At 45.4% G+C, this 18,001-nt stretch overlaps 1 protein-coding gene and 1 pseudogene across 1 annotated transcript; both read right to left on the reverse strand.

Moving 5' to 3' along the window:
• Nucleotides 1-613: 613 nt before the first annotated feature.
• Nucleotides 614-1,349, reverse strand: LOC119377919 (protein lap4). The gene is made up of 2 exons (XM_037647210.2): nucleotides 915-1,349; nucleotides 614-796 (listed from the first exon to the last, which is right to left on the reverse strand). The coding sequence occupies exons 1-2, from the start codon at nucleotides 1,074-1,076 to the stop codon at nucleotides 629-631; spliced, it is 330 nt and encodes a 109-aa protein (XP_037503138.1). The 5' UTR covers nucleotides 1,077-1,349; the 3' UTR covers nucleotides 614-628.
• A 10,635-nt stretch (nucleotides 1,350-11,984) lies between these two features.
• LOC119377921 (pumilio homolog 2-like) overlaps nucleotides 11,985-18,001 on the reverse strand; it is a 120,031-nt pseudogene continuing 114,014 nt past the window's right edge.

The raw sequence follows: 18,001 nt of genomic DNA on the forward strand, positions 1-18,001 counted from the left end.
TGTAGCCTCTAGGAGGCGTGACCGACTTCTTACGCAACCTCAAGATACGACGAGGCACAAATCACTTATGAGCAAGCAGCCAGCCTCGCCCACTTCCTCCGAAGAACTCACTAGCGCGGAGCAAATGGTTAGCAGATGCTGCGCACAAAGAAAGCGTCAACCGTGACACCATCACAGATCAATCGCAAGGTGATACTCAAGTTGCGGAAATGCGATCGGTCAGTGCCGCATTATTTTCGAAGGGCGGGGCCGAACACACGTCGCCGGTCTTTAACACATACAGACGCTCATCGCGACTCGCTGCCAAGTTCGAGGGTACCGCCGATTGAAAAAAATAACAGCGTAAATCATCTGCCAGGTATGCAGCCCAGTAGCGTAGTTGTACCGCCGCGTTTCCGTCGGAAACCTTTCAAAAGCAGCGAGCACAGCATTCCTGCGGCCCTGTCAGTCACGGCGCAACTTGGCTCAGCTGACACCACGTGACTGCGTTTTCGGATTTTCTCGGCACTCCCGTCTGCTCTGGGCAGTACTCGGGAGTTCCAGCGTAGCGGCAAGTGTCACCTGACCGGCACCGCTTAATACCTCCAAGATGCTGAACCGTTTATTTGCTCTAAAGAACCACGCATCGCTATCGCAGCAGAAATACCCAGGATGCGGCAGTAAATGATGTCTGCTTACCGTTTTTGCTCACATCCAAGTCGACCAAGTTCATCAAGTTGGCAATGTCCGCTGGAAGCTGGGAGATTTCATTGTCGTTGACACTTAACCTCCGCAACTTCGTGAGTCGAAAAAGACCCTGCAAAGGCAAGCATTCGCGTTTAAAACAGCAGCGTAAGCCTAGTCGGCCGGTTAGGCCTAGCCAATGCTGGGCTGTCGTACAGCTCCGTCAGGCGTGCAAGCTGCGCGCTACTTACTCTCGGCAGGTCGCGAATGTGATTGGCATCTAGAAGCAGCTCTTCTAACGTCCTCGCGTACCTCAGCACATCGTCCGGTATATTGAATAAGTTACTGTGCCTCTTGTCGATGTACTCGACTTGACGGTTGCACCCACGGAACAGTGGAATACAGCGGAACATTGCTCCTCAGGAGACGGCACACCCCGGCATGGCACACGCGCGCACACAAGCACGCGATGCACACAGGCAAAACACACACACACGTTCCCACACAAAGATCACAGCGCCTGGCACAGGCTACAGCACCGGTGTGCACATCACATTCTTCGTAACCGAACAAAACACAACAGATACGGCCCGACGGACCACGACCATGACGTCAACAGCCGACGATCCCCGGCTATGGTGGCTAGACCCCGGCTTCGCCTTCCCAGACCCGTCACGGACAGCTGAACAGCACAAACGCGGGGTGTGTGGAGAGCGAAGCGAGTGTTATCTGTAATGCCCGCCGCAAGCGTAGTGGCGCTGTATGACAAGGCTTCTCTCCTCCGCCGCTGTTAGCGCTGCCTGTACTGCTAAAGCAGGCAATACGCAACGTTGTAAGTCTAGTAGTAAAACTGAAAACGAAACCGTAGGCATCATCAACGCTAGCAAAAAAAAAAAAAAAATGACGATTGTGTATTGCCTTCAAGATTCATGTCCGGCCCCGACTTGCCATGACCATAAACGCCATAACCACTTGCCCTGAGCTCCATGCAAAAAAAGGCGCATACGACACGCTGGCCTCACATGAAGACTGCCGAGTTCGTGGCAATGTTTATAATCGTCTAAAAACGCATAAACAAGGAACGAACAGTGATGAGCGCTTTCATGCCTCTTCCATGCTGATCTCTTCTTTATGAGCTTTACGAGGCAATCATGAGTAACAAACTGCCTCGAGAAGTCTCATTGCATAAGTTTTTTTTTAACACACCCCCTCGCTTAACTGAAAAACAACCCCTTAATTTGTACCATTTTTCTTGCGACCGGAAATTTTGCTGAATACAGCCGGAGGGAGACATGCACGGTACCTGTGGTCGTATGTATTCGAGTCAGCAGCACTAAAATTTTAATTACATACATGTAATCTCATGTCCTTCAGTTTTGTATGCTAAGAAACAGGACTTTATTCCTTGCCCAGAGTGGTTTGTTGAACCGCGCAATTCTTGAAGGGGTACTGACGCCAATTTCCTCATCCCCCAGCCCAACACACACCCCTAAACTTCATTTCCTGGGAAAACCAGTTTGATTCTACATTCGTTCCTTGCTTTGGGCAATCATGAGTAATCAGCTAGCCCGAAATTCGGCACTTTGAACGTTTGCAAGTGGAAGAAACACGCACGATATCTGCAACAGATCAACCGGTTTGGTGGAGATTTTATGTACAGTCAGTAGCATTCGGGCTTCCCTGTACGGTTTCAGCCTGAACAAGTTTTTAAATGTTTTTCCATTTCTTGATGCCTTTAACCATGGATTTGCATGCCAGGCTTATACTAGACGCCCAGTTTTTGTTTGATCCACATCATTTCGTTCTTTGTAGGAGAATTCGTTGTTGGTTGCCAAACAGTGCTGGGCAGAGTTAACATTTGAATGAAATTTTTGAGAAGCTTCTCAAAATATCAGTGCTCAAATTTTCAGCTGCACCAGACTACAACACATCAGTCGCCTTACAGCAGGACATGTCTAGGATTTTATTTCAGGTCAGATGCACTCGCATCTTTGAACATATTAAGTGTGCACTCATATACACATGTACCAACTGAAAATTTTCGGTGGAAGGATGCGGTGGCCACTCCAAGGGTGCCACCGGACCACTCACCTCTGGATGAGCCTATGCTTTACATGGCAGCAGATGATCTAAACTGGTTTTTTAGGGAAGTTAAGACACAAAGAAAACAAGAGACAGGATATATTTTTACTCCAAAGTCATTTATTTTTTTTCTACAGTATCCAAACACAAACGTTTACAAGATCAGTATGGTACAACGACGTACACAATATGCTAACATCAGACGCGAAATGGATTATACAACACAAGCCCCAGATGACAAGAGAAAGAAGACTGCAATGTGAAAGAACCACCGGACCACTACGGCCACCGCTGTTCCAGCGCGGTTTTGTTGTGACTGTCCCAGCAGCAAAAATGACAAGGCACAGTGTCTCCCTTGGTGCAGCACGCCAACCCCTCGTTCAGCAGCAAGCAATTAACACACACTTCTTCGTGGAATCAGCCAATCAGAACACTCATTATCCCTCACCAAGCTGTGTAAACCATGTAAGTGTGCTAAGCAAGCGAGTGGCACCAGTGCGCAGGCCATTGACAATGGCCACCAAAAATATGAACAAGGTGCCGTCCAATTGCAGCTTCGTTTACATGGAAACGCAGCTTGACGACTTGTGTCCCAGACACAGCACAGCTAACTACAACCTACCAGAATACAAATTTTTGCCATTATAAAACGATTCCTATGGATATCTGCTAAATAACAGTGGCGAAAAAAAAAAAACAACAACACCATGGTCATATTTGACAGTCAATTTTCGAACACTTTTAGCTGACTCTCGAGAAGTGTTCCCACTTCTTCCACAAAGAAAACATGAAAAATTAGGACACTTTTTGTTTCACAATCACAATGAGCTCGCAGAAGTGCAGCTGCTTTTTGTTGTCATCACAGTGCACAGGGGGGAAAAGAAAATAGAGAAAAGGAATGAGGCGATGTTTTCACAAAGGAACTTGCAGAACATCCCCTCTCGCCTCCATTGACACTCAGAAAAACTCAATGCACAACAGTGCAATATCTCCAGCAACACAGCAAACGAGCTCCAACCTTGGCTGTAACACCATCGAAAAGTGTGTGCTGCAGCATACTGGGGTGTGGGCTGCTACGCAAGGGATACACATGGTTCGTAAAGATTTGTTCAAAAACAATCAGAGGCCTACCATTTTTTTTTTCACTCTCCCCTGGACATAGTGCACCTAATTAATGATCAGGATACACTGGGAGCTGAAGTCAAACATACGGTGAAAATAAAGGAAGTGGAAATGTGGTAAAAATAAAAAGGGAAGTAAAGCACTTTGTTCAAGAACAGAGGCGTCCAAAGTTAAATCACGCATGTGAAAAGAAACACGAAAGTGGGCGGGGGGAACTGAGAACAGAAGTTTGCCACCCACAAACGGATCACTGCTGTCACGAAACCTAGCAGAAGCCAGAGGAACTTGTCATCTTGTCATATGCCACTTTGCTTGGACTAGGTGTGCATTGATGACGTGGCCATGCGAGCTACTTCAGCCCAGGCTTCAGCAAAAGGTCAGACTCTCATATTCTTCTCTACCTCTCCTACAGTTACTCTGATGCAAGGCAGCTTGCAAGTAACAAGTTTGCCAACAAACTCCTCAATGACAGTTTTAAGCTTAAAAGCAAGAACATGGCCACATCATCGGGACATGCACAACGTCAGTCGAGACGACAACGGGTTGAATTTAGACCAAAGCTAGTCACCCATTTGAGGTAGGCATTCTATGGCTCCCAGTGAAAAACCTCCTTCAGGAAAAAAATACAACAAAAAACCTAAACGTTCTTAGTTTAAAAAAACAAAACAAAACAAAAAAAAAAAGCTTTCATTCTCACAGTGCATGAGACCAACAAACTGACATGTCTGGGCCTGTGAATGGTAAACCTTTTCCTATGGACAGGTGATTTAATGACCATTTACAATGGATATATCCACGACCCAATTTGAAGAAAATCATGTATCAAAATCGCGACTTCATTCAACGCTGCCGTCGACATTCTATCTTACACATTCGAAATTTATTCCCGTCATGCGTTTATTACAGAGAACCACTTTACAAAGAAGAGAGGCATTGGCCAAGGCGTTGTACAATACACCAAAACTGTACACCAACAAAAATGGGGAGGGGCGAGTGGGCCCCCAGTTGGAAACCGATTGAAAACACAAATGCCGGGCAAGAATAGTGCCTATGAAGGCTTAGCATACCAGTAATAAACACACCTGGGCACAACCACTCTGTTCAGGCATGCTGCTGCTCACAGGCTACAACATTTTCCAGGTTTTAAAAGCCCTGACCACAGGAAACAAGTTTCCAGTGGATTTTCGGTGTCGGTGCAGACCCATATCGCGCGACATTGTCAATAGCAATGCAACACTGAAGATGACACACCCTCGACCCAAAGTCGCTGGCCAAACAAGGCTGGCAGACAAAATCCGTGGGAATCTTGTTCTTCGTGGTTCAACGTGGCAAGTCAAGATGGGCAGACACAAGTTACGCAGCAGGGAATGGCTTTGGCATAGTGTTACCGCTCTACATTATGGCAGAAGCACTGCTCGGGAGGAACCAACATTGCTGGAGTGCATTCACGAATTCAGTGGTGTGACGGGACCGAAACACCAGTGAGAAAACAGAGCATCGACTAGCAACTACATAAAAATGACAGATTACTAGCCAGTGACATGCACCGTTTTCTCCTCTGAAGTCCCAGCACCGTCCCATCATTCCAGCTGTAAATGTCGTCCAGGCGTGACCACAGCAACGATGAAGCGGCAATGCCAAAGTGAACCCTCCGTATAAATTGAAGTGAGCATCTTCTGAACAGAGCAGCCCTCAAAAAGTGCGTCAAGCGCTGGTATACATCAGCTCAACTTTGGGCCTCCTGGCACATCTAACCCAAAGTCAAAAGAATTATTATTTAAATAGAATAACGTTTTTATTTTTTTTATTGCCCCAAGAATTGTATGCCTCGCTTGATTAACTTTTTATGCTTTATATACACTAACAGAAACATTCTGTACTCAAGTTCTTAAATGCCTATCTATCTACAGTTTGCTCCCAGGGCTTTAATTAACACATAGAAGAGAGAGGCAAATGGGAAGCAAGAAAAAAGAAAGAAAAAAAGAGGAGGAAAGAAAGAAAGAATTGACAACCTAAAAACAGAGGCACGCCAGGCCATGAGAAAAACCAAGGGTTCCTTGAGATGCCTGTGACGACGAGCGCACAAGCAAACTCTGTACATACATTTACAAAGAGTTACCTCATCATTCATAAATAGTTTTTTTTTCTTATAATACAACAGGTTAAGCTCGTCGACATCTCATCTTTCCCTGGGTCGCGTTGTGTGCAAGCTTTACAGGCCACAAGAGAAACCGTGAAGGACAGCCCGCCAATCCAAGAGAATGCTTTCCCCCCTCAAGTGAACACGAAAGGAAGGAGAAAAAAAAAAGAAAACAAATCTTAAATCAGCCTCGAAAGGGGGCAGTTGTCACGAAGCGGTATGCACAATATCGTAGTAAAACGACAGGTTGGCTGCGCATGGTACAAGATGGGCCACAAGTGATAGCATGTACAGGGTGACAGGCAAAAGGCAGAGTAATTTTTTTTTCTATGGTAATGCAATATGCTAAAGGGTAAGACAAAATTGAGAGATGTAACATTTTAAGACCACAATAAAAGTGAGCTGGAAGAAAAGAAATGCCAGCAAGTCTAGTGATGTCGAGACAGAACGCTGTATCTGCGAGGTAGCCAGGTCTCAATAGCTCTCAGGACATTGCAGGCTTGTTACTATAGTTTTTCTTTTATGTGCAGTGGAAAAGTCTAATGCATTTAGCTGGGCTAGTTGGTACTGACTTGATGATTCACAATACTAGCGAACACACCCCACAGACTACACAGGACAACCACTTGTGGTTGTCTTGTGTCATTCTGTGTAGTCTGTAGTGTGTGTTCGCTAGTATTACGAATTCATATATAGAAGCTCCCACTGTTTACACAAAAACTTTTGCAGAGGAGATGAAATGTGGAGCAAACAAAATGAGCCGCTTAAGACAATGTTACTGTCCCTCCTGCTGAGAAAGTTCAAAGATTCTTTTTTTTTTTGGCACCTGCATTTTTTCTGATATGCTCCAGATATAGCTTCTTAGGTAGCATATTCAAACGCTGCAAATAAAAGATGCACCAATAAATTCTAACCTCGTGCGAAATTTCAGCACAACTAATCCAGCGCTCAAGCTGAAAAGGCCATTTATGACTGGCTACTTTACCAAGACAACATTCAATGCTCGCGCAGTCCCGCTTAGGAAGCCAATTAGTAGCGCGATCATAAAAGTCAATTATGCCAATTCAATTGTGTCCGCAAAGCACCAACCTTATCACTTTTTTTCCCTCTTTCCACTCAAAACTAAGCCCTCATCTTCAGGCAAGACTGCAATCAGATGCACACAGTTGGCTTTCGTTTACTTGAAAAAAAAAAAAAAAAAGTCCCCACCACCTGCAGTGGGTACTATCACTAATCTGTTCCACATGGCGCCCACAACAGCGCACCAGTTAACATCAACACAAAATCCATAACCTGCTGCTTCGACACAGTAGTTGACTTCATATCTTAGACCATCCCGGCCCCAATAACATTGATTGATCAGTCCTGTGCCACTTTTAGACTCTAGACCCAACAAACAACACCCTGTACATGCACCACTATGAGAACACCCTCTCGAATAACTGCAACGCTACCTATGCGACTGCGGTTTCTCTCTGAAGTCCCTATGGGGACGCGACGATCACTGTCGGCGGGTCCTACTGCATTTTGCACTGCAAAGTGTTGGTGATAAAAATTATACAATTTACATTTGTACAATTTGCTAAAAGAATGGTATAGAAAAAGAAATACTGGGGGACACATCCGTCTGCCGCGGTGGTGGTTGTTGCTGCTGCTTGAAATGTATGTATATATTTATATATATATATATGTATATATATATGGTACACAGTGTTTGAATGTGGCTTACGTACACAAATAGTCTATAAGTGGAAATAGTGAGTGCGTGTTGTCTACAGTTAAACTATATCTTTTTTTTTTCATCTCCCCACATTTTACAAGAGCCATGACGAAGCAAAGATAGAAGGGGAATAAAAAAAAAAAGCAGTCTTCGAGAAAAGTGGCTAATTTTGATTTCCCCACCACCATATGAAAAAAAAAAAAAGTATAATTAGGGCAAATACACTGTACAATGTAATTACAACACATTGAGCCCGACTAAGTCTTGCTTCCACCAAGTACAACAGGCACCAGATTGGGTGAGGGGAGGGGCGCAGAACTTTTTAAAGAAGCAGGTAGTGCCTGCAACTTTCAACTTTACAAACGTTGCCCGCACACAGAGTAGAGGCAAAGGGCACATTATGCGTTGTACATATTTATACAGACATATGTATAACACAGAAGCGAAAAAAATGCGAGTTGGCTTGTGAAGAGGGCAAAAAAAAAAAACTGCACGGCCAAAATGCTCACACAAAGGTATTTCCACGCAGGAGCAAAATATGCACACATCCACAGGCATTATTACATACATTATACATATATATATATCGATATGGCCACACAAGAGAGGTGGGAGAGAAAAATGTGTTCACAAATACATGTTCAAAAATATGTGCATGGTACCACGAGAAACAAACAAACAAAAAAGGTAGCACAAAAGCGATACAGAATGCTTGGATGCACGAAAGCAATAACAATAAAACTGCGGCAAATCACGTAACAGCATGCAAACTTGCGGTCATACTCCACGCTCACAGCAAAGTGGGAAAAAAATAAAGCTCATTAGAGAGATGCACGAAAAGAGGTGCACCTTGCAAAAAGCACAGTTACATGGAGTAGACAATGATTAACAAAACGGCATAATTACATTTGTGCACACACACGTTAAAAAAAAAAAAAAAAACACATAGACCTGTAGACGCCAAAATCGATTGCATTTTTCACGACTGTCGCACATTTCTTTCGTGTATCCACATGTGTCACGACAGGTGGCACAATGAGCTTCGTGCACCAAACCTTTTTTCTCCGCGATTTAATTTCAACTTTTCTTATGTACTATGCACTAACTTTCTTTAGCAACTCTTCGCTTTCCCTATGCAGTATTCACTTTGCGCTGTATTAGCCAGCTTGGAAGGGGTCAATTGTGGCAGATTCAATCCTCTCGAGTGATTCTCGATTAATACAATGAACCTGCCATTAAGTTGCAAATTTGCAAATTAAATTTCCTGTTTATTAGGGCTCATGAACATGAACACTGGTCACTGAGCCAGCTAATCCTGTTTGCAACGAAAACAATTGTCTCCAAATTTGAAACCTGCACGTAAAATTGCTGGCAGCCTCTATTACATAGGCAACTGAAATTGACAGCGCATTGTTTAACCTGAAGTTTACGCTGTCAATACATTGACTATGCAACTCAAGCGGTAAACTTTGTATGATGAACTGGTACTGTGTGCGATGTGAAGCATATTTTAAAAGTGATGAGCAGGTCACACCAAGCTGCAGCTAAATTATCAACTTGAAAAGAAGAAAAAAAAAAAGCAGTGCTTAAACACAAAACACAGCTTCAAGACTACTCATGATTTTATTCAGGAAAACAATGGCCAGCCTGGCCTATCACCAAGGGCCACGGAAGCTTTAGCACGAAAATAAAATGTGAAAAAGGAGATTTAGACGTGGTCACGAGTGATGAAGTGTGCAAGAGCATTTAAATAGAAATAACGCCCAGATGTAGCCTTTATTCAAGCTGCTTGTAAAAAGGGAGTGATGGACTTGCTTGTAAAAGAAGGAAGACGCACGTTCTATAGCCATGCATGGACGGGGGAGAGACATCATTCGGTGCTGATTATGCAAAGAACCTAAGCTAAGAACTATATTTACTCTGGCCTACTGCCTTCACGAGAGAGAGAGACAAACAAAGTCAAACGTGTCAAAACACATGCAGTTTGATACAAGACGTTTACCAAATGAAGTTTATACAAGTCTAGCTGACCTGAAGAGGAGTAGTGAACTGCGTGGTAACTGGTGCTCCTAGTAGTACCATTTGGCTATGCACATTTCTAAAAAACTAAAAAGAAAAAAAAAAGAAAGGGAGGGGGGAGATTATACATATGTTCAGCTATATGACACTCTTTACATACATATGCAGAGGAAATAAATAAGCTCTCACATCTGAGATCGCAACTACAGTGAGAAAAAACACTTTTAAAACATATGTGCCAAAAAGAAAAGCCGATTTACCATAACGCTACAGAGAATTTTTTCGATGAAGAGAAAGCAAAAAAAAGTATTTAGACCCCTTGTACATGATAGCACTTCCGCGCAATTGGGACAGCTAGGACCACTAAACCTACCATCGCTCAATCACAACCCTCCCGAGAATGCAATAAAAACAGTAGAGGGTTAGCAACAACAGGTGGAGAAGCAGAAGAAAAATCCAGGCAGACAAGACAGAATGGCAAGATACCATCTTTGTTAGTTATTCTCATAATTTACAGAATGTACATAATAGACAGATTTGTAGCAGCAAAATGCCTCGTCACAGTTTCTTTTTTTTTTCCTTTTTACAGTGTCCTAAAAACAGTTGCTTTTTTCAGAAGAGAGAATGAGTGTCATTTTTTTTTTTCTTTAAAACCTAGCTTACATGATGTGAAGGCTCCAATAGAGTTGTGCAGTTATACAGCACGCCTTTGAAAAATGAATAAAAGAGAGAGAAAAAAAAAAGAGAGCAAGTCCATGCTATTCTTCAAAACTTGCATGCAGTTATGTGCGGCCTTTCTGTTCATTCTTCTGTCACTCCCGCAATGGCATAATTTACAAACTTACAGATGGTGGGTGCACGCGTGGTATGCCTTGATGCCTGTCTTGTAGCTCCAAAAACAAACTGTACAAAACGCACACACAGCAGTTGCTGCTCCCTCACCCCAAAATAAAGCCAGCACATGAAACATGCTCCTTCCCGTCTTCAGAAGCACAAAGAAGTAGAAAAATAATAACAATTAAAAAAAAAAAAAACCTAGAATGGTCATTAAAAACAAAAGCACTGCCTTGTCATAACAAGCTTTCAGAAACAGAAAACCAAAATTGAGTGGTTAATATGGGAGAGAGAGAGAGGATGGAAAATTGGTGAAAATGAGGAAGTGTCGGATGATGGCAACAGTGTCTCTGTACAAACCTGCTGACAAGATGCTGTACAAAGCAGAGGGAAGGCAAACAGGCAGAACTGCACGTGGGATCCTGACCATGATGCGAAGACGTTCCGTCACACGAGAATGCCCGATCGAGGGAACAAAATCTTCCAGCCCCGTCACCGAAGGAAATTCCACGTGCGTCCGCAGAAAACCCCCAAATGAATCCTAGGCAAAGCGGGGCAAAACAAGCACCTCAACACTGTACACGGAAAGTGAGGAAGCGATCGGTTGTACAAACAGGATTCTTTCAAGCAAATGGGGATCCTCGTGTGAACTAAGGGCAAGCTGGAGATTGAAAAAATTGCACAAACTTTTTTTCTCCCTATAGCCCCAGCAAAAAAGAATGAAGGAAGAGGGGGAGGGGGGGAGTGCGTGAAGAAAAACTAGGCTAACAGAATGTACAGCATGAAAACTCGCCTTGGCAAGGAAGCCAGGATGGTATAACAGTGAAAAATGTCACTCTTGTAGAAAGAGACGTCTGTACTTGCACAAATAGCTGTACCCAGCAAGTGATCCCGTGGGAAGCCACAATGCAGGAAGCAGCATTCACATGGAAGTGCTCGCAGCTTTGCCTAGATAAGAGCACAGATGTAGGAACTGAGTGAGGAGAAAAAGGGGGGAGGGGAGAGCTAAAGATACGGTGGTACCTTTTGCGGAGACACGCGCGCTCAAGTGTAGAAAGGTTGGGCACAAAAGCCCCACCCAGCTACAACAGGAAACCCCCAGGGCTTGTTGTGCTTTTTTTTTTTCAGCCCCACAAAGAGGCGACAAAAGCCAGAGCTGCATGGGAGCTCCCAGTATCACTTGCACCTCAACGAAAGGACTTCACCACCTAACAGAAGAGTTGGGAAAGCGCCACACAAAGAACAACTGCTGCGCAGTGGACGCGCAAATTAAACATGCACTGACGCATGCCCACCCCATTGCTCTGATGGCGCACGATGGGCGAGGCTTGCAGTCACATGCAGCACCCCGATGTCGCCGTGTTTGGTGGCAACGCAGAGGAAGAGAGGGGATGAGCGAGCGCCTCAGAGGGCCCCGTTGGAGGTGCCACTCTGGCCGCCTCCCGAGGAGAGGATCTGGTCGCCGCTTTTGAGCAGTGCTTCTCCAGCTTGGCCAGGATGTGCTTGCCTAAGTGTACTTGCGCAGCGAGGGCACATGCGGACGGATCTTGTGTAGCAGCAGCTTGCGCTGAGGCGGCTCAGCCACCTCTATCATCTTCTGCACCACGTAGTTGGCATACTGGTCCTTCATCATTGTGTATAAGGCACTGTGAGGCCTGAAACAGAAGGGCCTGGGGTCACATCACGTGCCAATCTACCAGCAAGCAACCTGCTGTAACCTTTCTTTTCTCTCAAGAAACAAGGTGCTTGAGTGTATACAACACAAAGCTCAATCAGCTGCTAATTCCATGACTGGCTGCCTCACATTCAAAACAAGGAAGGTCTTCAAACAAAGACATTCTTATTTTTTCACATGGGGGTACGGAAAAATGATGAATTGAACACTGTCCCTACCACAGGTATGCCATAAAACCAATTTAAGGGGGACGGGGTTCAAATCGCGAAAGATGGCAAAAGATCAATTTTCTGAAAATCACATTTTCAGTTTCTGTAGCCTTTTTCTATCTAATTCCAAAATATATTCGCTGAAAACCGCGTAGAAGTGCTATTAAAAATTGTTGCGCCCCTGAGGTGGCGAAAATTATCGCGTAAATCGCAAAAAGAAAGTTTTTTCAAAAAATTATAGCTCCGTAACGGCACCTGAGCACCAACTCTAGGGCTCGTCTGAAACAGCATTTCTCAGTCTTCAAATTCCCCGCCTCAGCTGGCTCCTCCATTTAAAAACAAGTGCACAAGACCAAACGTTTAAAGGTCGTTTCGAGGCCCCCGATTGGCCGCGGCCCCATGATGCTCCAGCGCGCCTCGGCATTGGTCCGATGGTCACTCCCCGCATGCGTCGTCTGCAGCTTCGGCGTTGCGGGGTCACGGCTCGAAAATCACGCTAATTACTGAAGCATTCGCACTCGTTTTGTGTTTGCTGGTCGACGATAATTACGCGTTAGCAGCTGCACCTGGAAGCTCATTCATCAGACCGTGCATCAGACTGCGATAGCCCGACGTGCTCTTTGCGAACATCGCAGAAGCACGTCTCGGACCTGTATGCGTTCACTCGTGGGGCCCGCGTTAGAAGTTCTGCCCGTTGGCATCTCGTACGTCGTGACGAAGACCACCGCGGGACGATTTTGTTCTCGTGATCGAACATGACTAACTTTGAAACATCGGGCACCGCGGCAGCGCACACCGCGACCGTGCTTACTACTCGGAGTCGTGGCTAGGCCTAATTACGTTCACGGCGCCGACGAATTCGAACTTTGCGGGGAAGAACATCGTGCTAGCACACGCGAAAGCGAACAATTCGCAATGCGCTTTGTTGCAAGCAACAAATGATATCGCCCGCTGGCGATATCGTGCTTATCGGATTTGAACCGGAATCGCTGATCGGCATTTGACACATCGGCCGCGGCCGCACGTCTCCCCAAGTTAGTCGCCACGATCGCTCGAAGCACCGCGATGTTTCATCGCTGCGGCTTGGCATATTGCGCATCGCCAGCAAATGCCGCCACACAGCATATCGGGCACCGGCTTCTCGAACCCCGCGGCCGAGCACTTCGCGGGGAAATAAGCACTCAGTGGTGATGTAATTAGGCACGCTTCAACCCGTGCATGGTATCGCAGCGAGCTTTTGTAAATGTACTGAAATAATGAAACCTCACCGACTACCATTACCACGACTGGGTGAATGATGAAGCGTATCAAGGCGGGGGTGACAAATGAACTGTGTAAAGGAGTGGACGAATTTTTATCTGCCAAACTCGCTTCATTAAGTACTCAGAAATTCCTGTGCCACCAATGTCTTGGCCATAACTGCCACAGCACACCTAATTTAGGCTTGTCGAATAGCAAATTTTAGGTTCAAAGCGAATTCGAAGCGAGTAGTGATTTTGGTCGAATAATTTCGAATCGAATAGTATATCACATATTATAAAGAAAAATGACCGTATTTGTCATGACCCAACCAACCGGCACAATGTTTTAAATTGTAACAAGGCATGTTCAAATGTTTGTTCTTTTTGGTTCAAAGGAAGTGGAAGCAACCTTGAATAGTAGCAGGATTTGGCTTTCGGTAGAATGCAGGTGATAACCTGTAAAATATGTGAAGTTTTAAAATTTACTACACTTGGAGCATATAAGCTGGTATAACAAGCTTTAATCTTAAAAAATGATGAATTGATATGAGGGTAATCTGTTCATTTAACCTTGAAAGAGGCTTCGCGGCAGTGCGGATTCTTCCTAAAAAGGTGCATTCACGGCATAGCACTCCTCCACTGCAGTGAAACCACCTTTACAGGGGGGGGTTACATACGGACTAATATACACCTATTCATTCATTTCGAATACTTCGAAATTTCCAATAATTTAAATTCGAATCGAAGCGAATTCGAATACTGTAATATTCGTTCGAATATTCGAAAGCTCGAATATTCGCACAAGCCTACTAAATTTGCATGCCACAGACTTGTAATGTGCAAGTCTGGGCATTAAACCTGAAGGCTCACCCTTTAAAGAGCTGACAAAAAACCAATAAAGAAAAGGAAAGCACGTAGTGCAGAAAAATGAAAGATCAAGGACATAAAAACCCCTGCAAGCAAAGACACTAAATATTACAGCCCAGGGCATGTTGATTTACATGTAGTGGCTGTGCAACTTTAGGGCCCGTTTTCTCAAAAGTGTGTTTTGACCCGACTGTCCAGCTTGCCACGATGCTTGCATGACTATGGCTTGACGGATTTTCAAGTGGTTTTTTGAATTGTGTTCCTCAGTGAATTTTCTATGTCTTATCGTTTTCATATTTGTTACTTGCTGCCTCATTATTTTTTACTGCTAAGCTAATTTCACATTATGATAACGACCGCGTTTACAAGCATCTTACAACGTTCTCTGTAAATAAAAACAAAGTCATAAAAATATTTGCAGAACATCACGACATCGACCATCCCAATGGCTAAAATATAAGAGCAACTATAGGCTTCTACCATGTTTTTTTTGTCACACCAGGCTTTGGGCAAGTTGGTAGTACAGTGATGGATAAAAAATTTATAATGCCAGAACTACTGGAGATAGCTAAATGAAACTGTCATTATCATGTAGCGCAGTTTCCAGTCATGCCAAATTTCATTGCTCTACGACAAAACTAAAGAATTTCACTTTCGATCCCCAGCTCCCCCTTAATACTTGCCCATGTCACTGTGCATGCTAATGAGCACTGTGTTGCAGCTATACTGAGCACGGGTTACCGTGCTTGCCCTTGCAACGCACAGCCTAACAGCATGCAAGTGACCACGTGCAGACCAGGACCTCTACTCACCCATCAACATAGGCGCACACCTCCTCAATCAGGAGGGCGCGCTCGGAGCGCGAGGCGTGCGTGACGCACTTTTCGACCACGTTGCTGGCAAACTTGTGCTGGGAGAGTGGCAGCACTCGGCCCCGGACGGCGGCCACTATGCGACCTTTGTCCTCGGGCCGTCCATGCTCCAGCACGTGCTGCACCACGTAGTTGCCGTACTGATCCTGCACCAGCTGCTCCGTGTGCTGGTGAAGCTCCTCCAGCGGGTCCCGTCTGCTCACCCGTGCAGTGCTCTAGGATGCGCTGAATCACCCGGCACCCATACGGGTGTGTCGACAGACAAAACACCTGTGGAACAACAGCGGGCAGCATGTTTCACCAATCTGCTGAGCAGCGTGCATGCTTCTGCTCAAGTGCTAAAACGCTTTTTAACATTTGAGCTAGCTTTTCATTACGACAGTTCGCGTCACCAGAAAACTACCATCAGAAACGGATGGGTACGAGCCACAGAAAGATTACTGCTGACCGACTAAGCCCAATCAAGCCTAAAAGGTGCCAATTAAGACTAAGTACGTTGTGTGGGATCAAACCAAGCCCACCTGAGATTCAAGAGTTTCATGTGGCCTAATTATGCTGTGAAGGAAAGCTATGATTTTTCAAGGGCTCGTTTATCTTTGTTAGACACAATATTAATGAGAACTAACAGACAATAACGCCAAGGAAAGTACAGGGGGTGTTATCTGTAGTATTTAGAATGTAAATGTGAAGAAAGTAAAGTGGACGAAAAGATGACTTGCCGCCGGCAGGGACCGGCAGGGATCGGTCCCTGCCGGCGGCAAGTCATCTTTTCGTCCACTTTACTTTCTTCACATTTACATTCTAAATACTACAGATAACACCCCCTGTACTTTCCTTGGCGTTATTGTCTGTTAGTTCTCATTAATATTGTGTCTAACAAGATAAACGAGCCCTTGAAAAATCATAGCTTTCCTTCATTCATAGCGAGGGTCTCGTCCTGGCAGACTTAATGCCTTCAGGTAGTATGCGAGGGATTTTGGTCAGCTGCCAACTCGTAAAAAGATCACGTGCTACGTGACGCCAAGAGGCAAAAAAAGAGTGTTCCACACTCGCCGCCATGGCTGCGATTGGTGCTGACTAACACTCCTAGGTTTAATCAACATTATACCCCAGAAAGTGGACGGGAGGATGACCGCCGCCGTAGCTCAGTGGTAGAGCATCGGACGCGTTATTCGAAGGTCGCAGGTTCGGTCCCTGCCGGCGGCAAGTCATCTTTTCGTCCACTTTACTTTCTTCACATTTACATTCTAAATACTACAGATAACACCCCCTGTACTTTCCTTGGCGTTATTGTCTGTTAGTTCTCATTAATATTGGTCTAACAAAGATAAACGAGCCCTTGAAAATCATAGCTTTCCTTCATTCATAGCGAGGGTCTCGTCCTGGCAGACTTAATGCCTTCAGGTAGTATGCGAGGGATTATTGGTCAGCTGCCAACTCGTAAAAAGATCACGTGCTACGTGACGCCAAGAGGCAAAAAAGAGTGTTCCACACTCGCCGCCATGGCTGCGATTGGTGCTGACTAACACTCCTAGGTTTAATCAACATATATACCCCAGAAAGTGGACGGGAGGATGACCGCCGCCGTAGCTCAGTGGTAGAGCATCGGACGCGTTATTCGAAGGTCGCAGGTTCGGTCCCTGCCGGCGGCAAGTCATCTTTTCGTCCACTTTACTTTCTTCACATTTACATTCTAAATACTACAGATAACACCCCCTGTACTTTCCTTGGCGTTATTGTCTGTTAGTTCTCATTACTAATTATGCTGTGGGATTGAGGCTTGCCCATCGCCATAGCGCGGGTTTTTCGCCTATTTCTGCCATCCACATGTCCGATCATTACTCTCCCCTCCTCCACAGTCCCTAAAATGCTGGGTGAGCAGAGGTGACATTAGGCCCCCTCACCCGGAGCCGGATCTCGACGGTGGCGCCGCGTTTGGGAGCGCGCGTGGTACGTTTTTGTGGTGTTGCCGCAGGCAATAGGCCTCCCAAGCTCGGCCAGGGGCGCTGCGTCGCACGTGTTTCGCCGCCTTTCTTGTAAAAACCGGTCGCTTCTCTCCCCGCACCTGCCCTTTGACAGCGCTGTCTCCACACGATCACGCACCCTGCACGCACTGTTGTCTGCTCGCGGTGCACGTGCAGCTTCATGTGTCGCTTGCTCTGAAGGTTTAGAAAGATTCCAGAGATGGAAAAAAACGTTTTCACGGTGGGAATCCCACCATAGGAGGACGGTTGATCGACCACCTTTTCGGGACCGAGCAGGTCGTGAAGGACGATGCTGTTTGTGCGAGCGCTACGTGCGTGCCGATGCTGAACGGGCACATTTCTTTGACATGAATAGGGAGGTGACTGCGCGAGTTCTGTAATTATGTTACCAGTAAAACGCACATTTGTAGTGGCAGTCGTGTCTACTTGGAGCTATCGGCAAACATCCAGCACGCTTTCGCGTGCGTTTTCCATTGATTACTTTTCGATTGCTTGGATGCCAAGTTTGTCATGTGACTTTAAATTTATTATGAGCTTAGTGTGAAGAGCATAAATTTACATCTGCCCTGTTG

Source organism: Rhipicephalus sanguineus, unplaced genomic scaffold, assembly GCF_013339695.2.
Source record: "Rhipicephalus sanguineus isolate Rsan-2018 unplaced genomic scaffold, BIME_Rsan_1.4 Seq618, whole genome shotgun sequence".
NCBI lineage: Eukaryota > Metazoa > Arthropoda > Arachnida > Ixodida > Ixodidae > Rhipicephalus > Rhipicephalus sanguineus.

Bases quoted from the DNA above. Each gene is read 5' to 3' on its own strand.
- LOC119377919 (XM_037647210.2), bottom strand. From the start codon at position 1,076: ATGTTCCGCTGTATTCCACTGTTCCGTGGGTGCAACCGTCAAGTCGAG. The intron at 797-914 runs GTAAGTAGCGCG...TTGCCTTTGCAG, and splicing joins ACATTCGCGACCTGCCGAGA to GGTCTTTTTCGACTCACGAA.